Source organism: Pelodiscus sinensis, chromosome 22 (genome assembly GCF_052426305.1).
Source record: "Pelodiscus sinensis isolate ZL-2025 chromosome 22, ASM5242630v1, whole genome shotgun sequence".
NCBI lineage: Eukaryota > Metazoa > Chordata > Testudines > Trionychidae > Pelodiscus > Pelodiscus sinensis.
Window position 1 is genome coordinate 24143435 of NC_143073.1, and position 14809 is coordinate 24158243.

Here is a 14809-nt window from a genome sequence, read left to right on the forward strand (position 1 = left end):
CACGCGACCCCCCGGCTCAGGGTCTGTGCCCCACGGGTGGCCGGGCAGCAGGGAGACGTCCCCAGGGCCATTCCCACCCAGTGCTGCCGGGGGGGTGCAGGGCCCCACGAGAGCTGAGCACCTAGGGGGGTTCAGGAGTCAGGGCAGGGGTTGGATGCCGAGGGTGCAGGATAGTGGGGGGAGGGGTGTGCGACGGACTTGGTCTGAAGCACAGCCGAGGGCGTCCACTCAGGACGATTTGCTCAAATTCGGGGCTCCTCACAGCCCCAGACTGGAGGCCCTTCCCAAACAGGCCACAACCTGTCCCACAGAGCGCTTCAGCTGCCTGCCTGAAGCCTCACGAGCAAAACCCCTCCGGCACCCCAGCAATATCCATGCCCCAGATGGCCCCGGGCCTCATACACCGGTGAAGGGTTTTGGAGCCCAATCTCACCTCCCCCAAACAAGTTCTGTCCAGTTCCAAGAAACCAGCCACAGATCCCAGGTCAATTTACCCTCTGGATCTTACCCACAAATCACGCTGAGCCAATCCCTTAGAATCTAACATCTAAAGGTTTATTACTATAAGAAAGAAAAGCATGAGAGTGAGGTTGTTAAAGTATCATACGTTACATGCATCGAATCTCCCAGTTCTCGATGCAGGCTGTCGAAGCAAAAACATGCTCCTCTCTGTTTAGGCAGCTAACAAACAAATAGCTTTATTGATCAGTAAAGCAAAGTGAGCCAAACGTGGTCCCAGCAGAGCCGGGCCTAGTAAGGCTGCTAATACAATCAATCCTAGTATCTTTATACCCTTAACCAAACAGCGTGACGTCAGGGCATCCAATTACAGAAATCATCAATTAAACTAGGAAAAATAAAGCCTTATCAACAAGATGGTGGACAGGTATGAGGGAGTACCTCTCCTGTCTGAACTAGCCCAATGAACACATTCCAATAGCACATCTGTCTTGGCCTGGCACATGGGGTGATAGAACATTCACTATGATCTACGTGCAAAGGCAAAAAGCTGAAATAGTTTCTGTTATACAAGATGGCTTCTAGCTAAACATAAAATGGTTTCTACAAGGCTCTAGCAGAGATGTTACAGCTGCTGGCTTAAAAGTCCTTGTTGCACATCCTATGCCAGGATGGGTCCACAGTTCTTCCCAGCTTGTGATTCCCTGCAAAGCCGCATCTGGGGTCGGGAGCAGATCTGAGTACCAAGATCGAGTCGGCCACGTGGCCTATTTATACATCCTTCCTGGTTTCTTCCAAGCTGGCTCGAGTCACATGGCCAGTGGCCAGGTGAGTCTTTGGCCTCCAGAGATCCATTGTTCCCTGGAGACTCGCTCATTAGCATGTCCATAGGTGAGCATTCTTCGTCTAGTGCTCAGCTAGAGAAACATTCAGTATCCACACAAAGTACATGCTTATAACTCCACACACAGTCATTATACAATTATTTGAATAGCAGACATAGAATCAGTATAAAGTAAGCTTCTATTTGACACCTCACACGGCCCCCTTTGTACCATTTTGGGGGCCAACAGCCCCCCCAGGGGTGCACCAGGTTCTTGTGCCGTGGTCACTTCGTCCTACGTCTGCAAAGTGTGTAGGGTTTGGACTGTGTGTATCTATTGTATCTAGATCTTTTGTTTCTGCTGGCCGTGCACCTCCGCACATTGCCTTGACGTGCTGCACAGAACAAAATTCATTGCACTCCAGGATGGGAAAATGAGAGGGGATTGGCTGATGGTCGGTTGGCCCCTCCCTCCAGATGGCTGAGCCTGTAGGATTAATGACACGGAGCCTGCAGTGCTTCTCTGGGGAGCAACCACTCATGGAGTGGAGGAAATTCCTCCCCAAAACTGCCCCAAGTAATCCCCCAAGCAGCCCCTGGACCCTGCCACTAAAGGGGGACTGTCCCAGCCAAAGGACAATTGAGTTGGTTGCTGCGGGGCCCCCTAAAGCGCAGGGCATGGGATGGCCACCCCGAATCGTCCTATGGACGGGATGGCTCAGTCTGTCTGCTACCAAGATTCACAAACCTGGAAATCCTGGACAGTCCATCAGCTCATGGGGCCGGCAGAGAATTCAGGGGTCAAGTCCAATCTCCTGTCCAGAGCAGGACCAGCCCCAACTCAATCAACCTAGCCAGGGCTTTGTCCAGCCAGGACTGAAACACCCCTAGGGATGGAGATTCCAGCCCCTCCCTAGGGAACCCAGCCCAGCTCTTCCCCATCTGTCTAGGGAAATAGTTTGTCCTAAAATCCAGCCTAGACCTCCCCCTCTGCAACTTGAGCCCATTGCTCCTTGTTCTGCCACCTGTCACTACTGAGAACAGCCTCTCTTCATCCTCTTTGGAACCTCCCTCCAGGGAGTTGCAGGCTGCTCTCAAATCCCCCCTCAGTCTTCTCTTCTGCAGACTCTCGCAGGGTCCAGTTCAGCAGGACCCACTGCCGAGTGCCGGGATCACTGGTACCCAGGGACCCCATTTTGAAGTCCCACCCATGTGAGTCCTTGTGGTCCGGGCCACTGCAGGGCCCCTCCCAGCAGACGGGTGACAGTGGAGGCCCAGGCCAGGCCCTGTGGGTCTGTGACACATGCCAGGTGTCCCTGGGAGAGGCTGGGGGTGTCCTTCACTCCAGCCAGGGGCTGCCACTGCTCACAGGGGCACCACAGGTGGAGGAGAGGCTGGTGTTTGCACAAGAGCAGATTGTGTGTGGGCGGGGGGGGGGGGGGAGAGAGAGTCCCTGAGAGGCTGGTGTGAGCCAATGCCCCAGTGTCCTGCTCACGTAGCGCACACACCTCACCCAGGAGCATGTGTCACTGCCCTCGGCAAGGGCCCTGGGACGAGCCCCAAACTGTGCAGACCCGTCCTGGTGAGAGTGCGTGGAACAGGTTTGCCCTGGTTTGCCATCGTACGGCATCTCAGAGGCTGCTGGGACCAGGCTGTGATGGGAGGGTCTCTGTTGGGGAGGGGACTGGCCGGGGATTGTGGGAGTTCCGGGGCAGTGTGCACATGGAGCCGAGTGGATCTTGTAGTGTCTTGAGCACAGACACCAACTGCAGTGTCCAGGGGCCTGGTTTGCTATTGTAGGGTTCTGGGGGGCACAGACAGGGCCTCTCTGTTACTGTAGAGTTGTACTGTGAACTCCAGACTCCAAGACAGGCCCAACAAGGAAAATAACAGACTAGCACTGATCATCTACAGCCCCCAGCTCAAACCGCTCCAGCATATCACTGACAATCTGTCCTGGAATATGATGATCCTTCACCCCTACCGGCCTTGGGAGACAGGCCAGTCCTTACGTACAGACACCCCCCAACCTGAGCAAATTCTTTCTCGCAGCCACACACCACATCTCAGAGACACACACACCCAGTAACCCACCTCTTTAATACACCCCCTTGCCAACTGTGTCCGCAGAGCCATACAAGCAAACTGTCATAGGATCCAGCTGTTGGGATATGTAAAAATTAATAAGGGTCCAGGAAGGCAATAGTGGCAGGGATCTGGCCAGAGCAGGTATTGTCATTTCTGATGTATAAACATGCTCCCTCCCTGTGTTCTCACAGCCTAGGGAGACGGTGTCTTTGTTTTGTCACTTGCTCTGTAAAAACACTTTCAGGGTCACATCCTTTGCAATCTGTGTAACCTGCTGATTCGGAAGGTACGTAATGTAGAAAAATGCTGATCTAATTGAAAATTCTGTAAACAGTAAACAGGGGAGGATATAATCATATTCATAAATATTTTTATTGAAGAGGCATTAATGATACTAAATAAGGATTGAGGGGAAGTAGTGATAGAAATGTGAATTCACACACTAAAATTGATGCAGGAGTGTAAGGGTGTGTCTAAACTACACCCCTCTGCCGATGGAGGGATGTAGATTAGGCACATCGCTATTGCGAATGAAGCGGGGATTTAAATCTCCTGCGCTTCATTTGAATAAAAATGGCCGTCGCTTTTTGCTGATGCAGCATTTTGCTGGCAAAAAGCAGCAGTCTAGATGGGGATCGGATGACAAGGCAAGCCTTTTCCAACTGATCCTGTAAACCTCGTTGCACAAGGCTACGGGATCAGTCGAAAAAGGTTTTCCTTATCAACCGATCCCCATCTAGACTGCCGCTTTTTGCTGGCAAAGTAGGGTTCATTCGCAATAGCGATGTGCCTAATCTACATCCCTCTGTTGGCAGAGGGGTGTAGTTTAGACACACCCTAACTGGTACCAAATCACTGCTCACTTGGACTGGTGTGTTGGGGATTCCAAGGGAACAAGTATCTGCAGTAGAGAGGTCCGTTTACCCCATCTTCTCCTGGGTCGCCTGTTTCTTCCCTAACATCTGGCGTCAGGAACAGGATCCCAGGGAGAGTCGTGCCTGATCCCCAGGTCTTGATGGATCACTCGGGTAAGTCTGACGGGCTCTTGCCTGCAACTACTGTTAGGGATTTTATTAACCAGTTGATGGGGAAATGGGGAGGGGGGGGAAACCTTATGAGTGTCCTTTGGGGGAACGTCAGGACTGGCCGGCCATCCAGGGATGGGTAGAATCCTCTCTTCCATTCAAAATTCCCCAGGAGAAGGAGGCTGCCCTGGAGCAGGCTCTGTGTGGGGTCTCTTTGGTTTGCTGGAGGAAGTTATGAACCTTAGAACTGCAGAAGAAACTGGGCAGCAGGGTGCTGAAGAGCAGCGCTGGTAACACCAGAGAGCGCTGGCGGCTGGACCCGCTGAGAACTGCACCGACGACTTTTAATCGCCTCAAGTCAGAGAACCCGGCCCTGACGGGCCAAGCAGCCCCCTTGAGCAAAATGCCTTTTCCCCTCACCCCTCTCCACAAGGAGAGATGCACAAACATGGGACATTTGACATTTTTTAAGAAAAGGACCAAAAAAATGTGGAGGCTAGTTAAAAAGCCCCACTCTCCTTGCTAAATTGGTCATAGAGCAAACCTGTGTCCATGGAAGGGGACCATCTGGCAAGAAAAAAACGGATCAGACGAGCTGGCACAGAACCAACGAACTGGAAAAACTGGCTGGGGAAGGCATAGCGAGAGGAGTGAAGGAAAACGTACAGACCTCGGAAATTCACATCCCTGTGAATGGTGGTGACTTGGTGATAGTGCGAGCGATTGAAAGTGTCATTGTGAGACATTAAGGAAAACGAGTGGGTGAGAAGTTAACTCTGCAATGGTGTTTTCATAACTTCAGAAGCCTTTGATGTGGTCATCAATTCCTTCGAAAAAAGCAGCTCTTCTTTCACGGTTCCATCGCCAATGAATCGAACGTAGACGAGCAACTGACACCATTGTGCTACATGAGTAGTATTGCGGGTCGGTGTGTGTGCTTTTTTTGTTTTTGTTTTTTTTTTCTCCTGTGTTTGTGAGTGAGGCTTTTTTTTCCCACTTCTCATTTGCCCTCCCCCTCCCCTTGATGGAGTTTGTGCTGTGATTGGCTGTGATTGGCAGGTGCTGTGATTTACTGTGATTGGCAGGTGGAAACTGTTGGCTTCTAATTAAAGTTTGAATTATAGAAGCCTCTGCTGATTGGCTGAGCCTTGGTAGGGGGAGGGACTTTCAGGCACTCCAGGGCTTTATAAGGCAGTGGGCAAGGAGCTTGCGAACAGGTGAGTGCTACCAGGGAGTTTAGAGAGGGAGTTGGGAAGAGCGGGAGGTTCTCTTGCCTTTCTTTTTAAATCCCTTCTCCAGGACAGCAGCGATGGATGGTGATGGGTCTGCTGTTGTTACCTGCACAGCGTGCGCCATGTTTGTCTTCCTCCCAGAAGAAAGAACGGATTTCATCTGCACTAAGTGCAAGCTGGTCGACATTTTGGAAGAAAAAATTAGAGGACTGGGAGATCCACTGTGGCAGTGTCAATCTTCTGCTTAGTGTAGACGTGCCCTACAGAGTTAGAGATTGGCTCCAGCCTAGAAGCTGGAGATTTAATAGCCCCACCAACATGTTTTTCTTGATATCCAACCCCCTTTCCCAAGGTACAAATACCCAGTCCCAGTGTCCGACCTGCAGTATCCAGTTTATGCCTCGTACTCCCTGTGTCCCTAAGAGCAATACAGCTCAGATGCACAGTGTCAGACTGAATTCTACAGCACTTTATTGCAGGATAAAATGCACCTGCTCCAGGTTTGGAAATATGATCAAAGCACAAGCAAGGAGCTCATGGAACGGTGACATTGACTCCACATTGGTAACAAAGCACAGACCACGAAGCAGATATGTAGCATCCCACAAACCAATCACCATGACAGCGCAGCACCCTGTGATTACAACCCCAGCCCCATAGCTCAGACTGAACAGGGTCACTGATGCCCAGATTGTCAGGGATTAAAGGCATCAGCAGTAGCTCAAAGTGCAGCTCAGGGATCTCTAGACTCTGATTAACTATGAAGCCTCTGATGCAGGTTCAGCAGCCGGATGCTTCCACACCCTGCCCAGGGCACAGCTTTGTTACAGGTTAATACAGCCTCTAATTCAGTGCCACAGCCAGAGCTCAGAACCTTTCTCGAGCCCATGGGGAGAGGCTGGGTGACTGGATGTGCGCAGAAGAGCAGATCCTCAGCTGGGCTGAATGGGACTGAATCACAGGAGCTGCGTCCATTCACCCTTGGAGGTGGGAGTCCAGGCAGGTTTGCTCTCAGGACAGCTAACCCATATCACCGTTCTCCCTGCTGCCACGGTTACCCAGCTGTTTTCAGTGTGCTCGCTCCAGAAGAGCAAATATGGGTATGTCCCTGTGAACCAGGAACCACATACCTTCCGACTAACCCCTTTGTAGATACAGCTGTGGTGATGGAAGATTGCTTCTCTCCATGTAGCTACCACCACTCTGGGTGGAAACAACAGGAAACCCCCTTCCGGGTGCGTATGCTGCATCTGCATTTGTGTGCTCCGTAGCTACGGTGACGTACCTCCGCTGAGATACAGTCTCCATAGTGCAGGCCGCGCTGTAGACAATACTGCAGCTGAAGAGCTAAGTGGCTCTCACCCTTTGGTTTTCATGGACCACTGGAACACTACTGAGGCTCTTGATGGACCAGTGAATGGTCCTTCCACATGTTATTTGTATTGTGAGCTGACTATAGGAAAGCGCTTTGGATAAAAGTGCAACATACAAATCATCATCATAATATTGATTTCCTAGGGGGTTATGCCCCCTGCTCATTACGCTGGCCAACCCCCCATGAGAGGGAGACAAACTCAGCTCTCCCCCGGCCGCTGGGGAAGGCTCGGCTGCATCCATGCCAGCCCAGGCCCCTTCTCTGCTCCTCCCTATCCCTACCCTTGCTCCTCCCCCGTCCTGCACCGCACCAAGTCTGGCCCTCTCCCCCAGCCTCGAGGGTGTTGGGTGAGGCTGAAACCACATGTGGCCAGGCCAGGACCTCTCCCCCCCCAGCCTTCCTGTCTGCCCAGAGAACCAGGGAAGGGGAGAGTTTGCATGGCTTCCACCCGCCTGAGTACAGGGGTAGGGGGAAGGGCCACAGGGCCCTGCCCTCCCTGCACATTCCTCCCCCCTCCGCATGGCTCATGGATGCTCCCCCATTCCTGTAGCACCATGTTGGGGATGGAGAAGGGCCACGCAGCTCCCAGGGCTGCACAGCTCATGGCTGGTGCCCTGTAGCCCAGAGCTCTGGAGACACCTCATCGGGAGGGGCCAGGCCTGAGCTGCACTGGCCCTGCTTTCACTGGGCTGTTGGGGAGGGGTGGGGAGGGCCCGGCCATGGGCAGCCCCAGCTGGACACATGAGCCTTGGGAAAGGCCAGGCTGGGGGCGGGTGGGACTTTTCCTGTGGGGCGCAGAGGGATATAATGATGTCACTCTGTCATCCCACAGGAAAAACTTTTTTAAAGATATAGAGAGATTTGTTCTGCCAATTTCTCCGCACCATCTCTTCTCACCCCATTGTCTTCCCACCTCCTCTTCTCTCTAAGGGTATGTCTACACTACAGCACTATTTCAAATTAACTTAATTCAAAATAGTTCATTCGAATTAAGCTAATTCGAAATAACGCATCTATACACAAAAACTATTTTGAAATAGCACAGCACTCGGCCAAATGGAGCCAGAGTTGCACCTATGTACGCCGATGTGGCTCGTGGGGTTGTTACCATCAGCCCAACTGCATTCACTGCAGGCTGCCATCCGGGGAGGTCTGTCAGGGGGCTGTCAGGATCCAGGAGGCCCTGAGGCAGAGCGTCCACCCCAAGGATCCCTCGGAGGCTCCCCAGTCCTCCCCACCGGGGGCTTGTGCCCCATTCCTCCCTCATGTCCTTCCACTTACCCCTCCCTAGCCCCCCTTCCTGATGTCAAATAAAAGACACGTGTGTTCAAAAATAGAAACTGGGTTTATTGAACAAAACTGGGGGGGGGGGGGGGGAATAGACCTCTGGGGAGACTGGGAAAAGGAGGTGGGAGAGGGGAAGAGAGAGGGTGGGAGAAGGGTGGGAGGAGGGAGCTGGAAGGGGGAAATAAGGGGAAGAAGGGGGAGGGGAAGTTCAGCGTCCAAGGTTGGGGGTTTCCCCAGACCAACCTGACTTTCATGCAAACCTGCTCCTGGGTTTGTATGTGGTCTTTGGTGGCCAGGCTGGCAGCTATCTTACCATAGACAGCTGTGTTCCTCCATCTAGGGCTAAGATCATGGGCATTGGGGGCATCCCCCCCAAACCTGAAGAAGGTCCATGATCTCCACCCTGGACCAGGAAGGTGCTCGCCTTCTCCAGCCCCTGTCAGGCTCCTGGGAGCTGGCAGACTGCTCCTGGGGAGCGGTGGAGAGCTGGCTGCCAGTGGCTTGCTCATGTTTTGGGGCCACTGGGTCAGGGGCCCTGGTGGCCACTGCTGGCTCTGGGCTGGCAGGCTTGGAGTTGGCACAGGCACTGTGGCCAGGGTCTACCCCTTTAATGGCTCCGGGGCTGGGGGAGAGGAGAGTAAGTTTTCCTGGTTGTGCCCAGAGTGGCCACCAGGGCTCCCTGGGAAGGGCTGGAGGCCCCCTATTTTGAATTAAGTGTCTACCCAGCACTTCATTCGAAATAGCTATTTCTAATTTGATGTTACTCCTCATGGAATGAGGTTTACCAAATTCAAAATAAGTGCTCCACTATTTCAAATTTATTTCGAAATAGCGGTTTGGCTGTGTAGACGCTATTAAAGTTAATTTGAAATAACGGCTGTTATTTCAAATTAACTTTGTAGTGTAGACAGACCCTAAGACTCCTACCTCACCTTACATGTATCTTCTCCAAGATCCAGACACCTCATTAGTGGAGGCATGCCTGCATGGCTCTACTAATTAGGTAGGGTGCACTATACAGTCGGTAGCCCTCTTTCGCGTGGGTGGCTGCCCAGGTGCATGTCTTAGAGGGAACTACCTGAATGGTGTCCCCAGACCACAGTCTGAGAGCCTCTGGTATAGATGCTTCCTGACCCAACCAAAGGGGATTTTCCATCAAAGTTGTGACTCCACCTGTCTGAGATACAAGAGCTATGTTGCTTGAAACATTCTTCTATCAATTTAGCCCAAATTTATAGTAGGGGTTTGGTTGACCTAAGTACAGTGCTCAGGGTGTTACATTTTTCACAGCCCTGTGCAATGTAGCAAGATTGCTCTAATTCAGTGTTTCTCACCCAGTGATACACGTACCCTTATGGGTACTTGAGAGCAGTCTGGGGAGTACATCAACACAAAGGAAACTTGGAGAAAACTGAATTTTTGTTTTAAGTTTTACAGTGAGGCTACGTCTACACTGGCATGATTTTCCAAAAATGCTTTTAACGGAAAAGTTTTCCGTTAAAAGCATTTTCGGAAAAGTGCGTCTAGATTGGCAGGACGCTTTTCTGCAAAAGCACTTTTTGTGGAAAAGCATCTGTGGCCAATCTAGACGCGCTTTTCCGCAAAAAAGCCCCAATCGCCAATTTCGTGATCGGGGCTTTTTTGCGGAAAACAATACTGTGCTGTGTACACTGGCCCTTTTGTGCAAAAGTCTTTCGGAAAAAGACTTTTGCCCAAACGGGAACAGCATAGTATTTCCCGAAAAGTACTAACAATCTTACATGAGATCATCAGTGCTTTTCCAGAAATTCAAGCGGCCAGTGTAGACAGCTGGCAAGTTTTTCCGGAAAAGCGGCTGATTTTCCAGAAAAACTTGCCCGTCTAGACACAGCCTGCTTTATTATTTTTGTACTTTTTACATCCAAAAATTTCATCGCCTGCCTGACTATGATTAAGTTGTTTAAGAAAATGTCTTGCAATGGTAGAATTTTTTTGTTGTATGTCTGCAGGTATTGGGGGCACTTAATTTTTTTTTTTTAAAAAGGTGTATTTTATTTAAAAAAAAAAAGGTTGAGATGCTCAGCTCTAGCTGTTATGTGGAGAAACTTAAAAACCAGTGAGTTACAGACTAACTCAGCTACCCCTCTGAAGCTCTTGTTATGGGTAGGTCAGGCCTTAGTGTGGCTGAGAATTCATATCTCTGTTCAGTATTGGGGAGGAGTTTGTGTTGAATACGGTATTTCATCTGGCACTATCCCCATTGTAGTAGCTGGGAATTTTACCCCAACGGTTTTCTTTTTTCAGCCTTTTCATCTTCATAGAGAACAAAAATAAATAAAAAGCTGTTGGTTCCCATTCCCAGAGCTCAGTCACCCTTTCTCTTGTCTATCTTATTACCCACGAGATGGAAGGAAACGCCACATTCTGTCTCCTCAGATCCAGTCTCCGCTGGCCAGGGGGCTGTTGTCGGACATGTTGCTTTTTTGCTGTCTCTCATACAGTGACTGGCAGCCCCTGGAAGTGAAGTGGGCCCAACCACTACTACCACCAGAAGAGATGCTCCCAACTGGGCCAATTGGGGGCAGGGCATGACCTGGGGCTACACAGCTCCAAGAGGGAGGTCTGCACTGTACCGTAAACCTGGCCTATGGGACATGAGCTTGTGCTCTCTGTGTTCCCATGTTTGCATATGAGCCTCCAAACTTCACTGTGTTTACACGTGTTGGGCCTCCAGTTCAACGCCAAGCCAGCGCCTCCACAAAGTGCTTTTGCGGAAAAGCGTCCGTGCCAATCTAGAAGCTCTTTTCTGAAAATGCTTTTAACGGAAAACTTTTCCATTAAAAGCATTGCCGGAAAATCATGCCAGTCTAGACACAGCCCTAGTGTTTAAGGTGCCCCAGTTGTGTCCACGCTGCAGAATGACAGGGCGTGGCCTTACGTCACGTGGCCTTGGGGCTCTAACCTGTCCCCACCAGAATTCTTGGCCCTAGACCTACGAGCTCATTGGCCCGAGTCAGACTGATCTGGCTGTGGAAGGAAGCAGGGCTTGGATTCAAATCTAAGTCAGAGCCCAGGCTTAATGTGCAGTGTAGACAGACCCTAGAAAGACCCACTAAGGAAGGACTGGCTGAGAGAGGCAGGAGCAGCAGGACTTCCCGAGATCCCTGGAAGGGGAAACAATGAGAACTGGCACTGGACATGCCGGCTGAAAATGGTTTGTTGGCTTGCTGGGGTCTGAGACACTACAATTGCAGAGAAGACGCTAGGGGTGTGGCAGTGTTACCCTGGGATGCTGGGGACAAGCTCTGCCATGTAACGTTGTTACTGGCTCCTCTCTGCTCCTCCAAAAGCTTTTCTCAGGACTCGTTGAGCATCTTGTACAACTTCATCCAAAAATGTCTGTAGCATTTCATATGTGATGTTGTAAGATCTCTTTGCCATTATCCCGGTACCTATCAGAGGTACCACAATAATAAGATATTTAGCTGCCGTCATACGTTTCCCTGTGGCCTCTTTGAGCCGTTTACGAGCCTCCTCTCTTGTTACGTCTTTGACCATTGCAGACTGTATCACGGATTTCAGCTCATGAACAGACTTCCCCGCCTGCTTAGCGAGTGACGAGAGGGACTCGTCGTCCAGGCCAAAGGCCTTGCAGTACTCGGCCATGTTCTCCACCAAGATGTTGACTTCACACCGAACCAAGAGACCCGGCACCGGAACAGCAGCGATAGCGCAGGACTTCAGGGCTTGTTTCCAGATCTGTTCCTGCAGGGTCTTCTGTTTCTCTATCAAGATTTCTTCAGAGGTGCTGGGTAGGGCACAGAGGAGAATGTGCCTCTTGTGAGTGTCCAGGTCATTTGCCAAAGCCTCCTGCAGTTGGGGAGAATCGTACTTATCAAAATGCCGACTTGACATGATAAAAATCCGTGGGGTGCTCACATTTAGTTTGTTCAGCATCTCCAGACAGTTGTCTCTGATTTTCTGAAGAGTTTCCTGTTCACTGAAATTCAGTTTCTCTTTTTCATTAACCAAGTCCATGTCCACCTTGGAGCGGATGAAGTAAAACTTTTTCCCCGACCTCTGGATCTCTTTGGCAAGCATGATGTCAAGTTCAGTGACGCACCCCCCTACCATGATGATGAAGAAATCATACTGATCAAAATTCACGTCCTTCAGGTATGTTCCTGCTGGATGAGCCGGCGTTCCAATCCCAGGCAGGTCCCACACAATCACATTTGGGTGCGTGGGGTGGTCATAAGGAGTTGGCTTTTTTGTTGTATCCATCGTCCCAGTCCAAGCTGCACTTTTGTCATTGTCAGTCAGGCCCCTGATGGCATTGACGAAAGACGACTTCCCAGTGCCCGCGTTCCCTGTGACAGCGATGTTGAGTTTGGTATTTCTTAGCAACTCGTCGGACTTCTTCACCACAGCAAGGGCTTTTGAGAGGTTCCCAGTTTTGGCAGCTTTCTGGAAGTCTTGAGTTTCCTCCTCAGCCAGACCAGGCAGTTTGCTGCCCCATTTCAAAAACAAATTTGCCCAGTGAGATTTTGAATGTTCTGCCACTCTGAGAAAAAAAATCACAAGAGCCATTGTCAAAACCACAGTCGGTAGAGTCAGAGTCATGGTCTACATCTAGGCTGCAGTGCTTTTCCGGGATACTAGAGGTATCGCAGAAAAGCAATGCTATGTGCAAGGCACACATCTGCTTTTCTGAAAAAAAAATCAGGGAAGCAGATGCATTCTTTCGCCAACCCTATAAACCTTGTTGTACAAGGAAGAAGGGAAGTGCCGAAGGAGCAGGTTTTTCTGAAATTTGGCGCTGTGTAGATATGCCAAATTTTGGAAAAACCTCTTCTGAAAGAAAAGCAGGAAAAGATATGGAAATTGTGGTTTGTGTATCTTTTTCTGACTTTCCTGCGTAGTCTAGATGTAGCCATAGAGACAGAGTCCAAGGACAGATCATCTAGTCTGACATGCTGTATGTCACAGAACACTCCCAGCCACCAGCACTTTCACACTAATCCCAGCAACCAAAGTGAGACCCAAAGGCTACGTCTAGACTACATCCCTTTTTCAGAAAAGGGATGTGAATTAGACGTATCATAATTGCTAATGAAGCGGGGATTTAAATCTCCCGCGCTTCATTAGCATAAAAATGGCTGCCTTTTTTTGGCACGGAGCTTTGTCAGAGAAAAGCGGCAGTCTAGATGCTGATCTTTCGAAAAATAAAGCCTTTTTCGAAAGATCCCTTATCCCTCATGAAATATATCTCAGTGCAGTGGCCAGAGAGCACTGAGCTGTCAGGAAAAGCCTTAGAAAAAATTGCAGTGCTTCATTTTTAAGTTTCTGAAGTCACAGGAAATCTCCCCCTGGCTCCCAGTAACTGACCAGGATCTGACCACCTGATTTCATATCACTACAGGGCTCGGCAGCCTTTTCAAACCAAAGAGCCAACCACATCAAAATCTAGACCGAGAGGTCAACAAAGAGCCGTTCAAGAATGCCCATTTGCATGACTGAGGATATACAACTTCATATTATGGATAATTGACACATTGACTAAAAACAGCATGAACCATTGTACTGACAGACTTTACTGAATAAGACTTCTGCTGCTACATCTTTTCACATATTTATTTAAAGTTTACATCAGACCTGGTCAAATCCAGCTTCATGAGGTATTCGGGCTGTCTTCTGTCAATCTTATGGTAGGGGTAGGGATATGAGGGTATGTCTACACTGCCACCACAGTTCGAACTAGGGTGGCTAATGTAGGCATTCAAACTTGCAAATGAAGCCCAGGATTTAAATATCCCGGGCTTCATTTGCATGTTCCCGGGCGCCGCCATTTTAAAATGCCCTGTAGTTTGAACTACCTGCCCGCAGCTACACGCGGTGCGGACTAGATAGTTCGAATTAAAGCTCCTAGTTCGAACTACCATTATTCCTCCTGCAAGGAGGTTTAACGGTAGTTCAAATTAGGAGCTTTAATTTGAACTACGTAGCCCGTGCCGCGTGTAGCTGCAGGCAGGTAGTTCGAACTACGGGGAATTTAAAAATGGCGGCACTTGGGAACATGCAAATGAAGCCAGGGATATTTAAATCCCGGGCTTCATTTGCAAGTTCGAATGCCTACATTAGCCACCCTAGTTCGAACTGGGATGGCAGTGTAGACATACCCTGAGGGTGCATGAGTTTGGGTTGGAATGAGAAGGGGCTCAGGGCAGGGGAGTTGGATATATGATGGGCTCAGGGCACAGGTTTGGGGTGTATGGATGGTTCAGGAGTTTTGTGGCTGGGGACTGGGGACTTGGGGGTGCAGGTGTCTGGGAATAAGAGGGGCTCAGGGCAGGGGGTTCAGGTGTTTGATGGGCCCAAGTCTGGGATGTGAGGAGTGCAGGAATATTATGACGCTGCAGCCAGATGGCGTCTGGGCCCAACTGGGGGCTTGTTGGCCAAGCTTAATTTTTAAATAAATATTATGTCCAGCAAAAAGGTTTCAACATTGTCTTTACTTATGGGAGGAGTGGAGAACCTTTTT

General features: G+C 50.1%; 2 protein-coding genes across 2 annotated transcripts in view; one reads left to right on the top strand and one right to left on the bottom strand.

The window, feature by feature from the left end:
* The window catches only part of LOC142819585 (uncharacterized), a 176921-nt gene that overhangs the window by 123745 nt on the left and 38367 nt on the right, over window positions 1-14809 (top strand). The gene's annotated exons all lie outside the window — the stretch shown is intronic.
* LOC106732863 (interferon-inducible GTPase 5-like) lies at window positions 11099-12880 on the bottom strand. The gene has a single exon (XM_014579862.4). The coding sequence runs from the start codon at window positions 12856-12858 to the stop codon at window positions 11590-11592; it is 1269 nt and encodes a 422-aa protein (XP_014435348.3). The 5' UTR covers window positions 12859-12880; the 3' UTR covers window positions 11099-11589.

Excerpts from the sequence above, each read along its gene's own strand:
- LOC106732863 (XM_014579862.4), bottom strand. The coding sequence starts at position 12,858 with ATGGCTCTTGTGATTTTTTTTCTCAGAGTGGCAGAACATTCAAAATCT.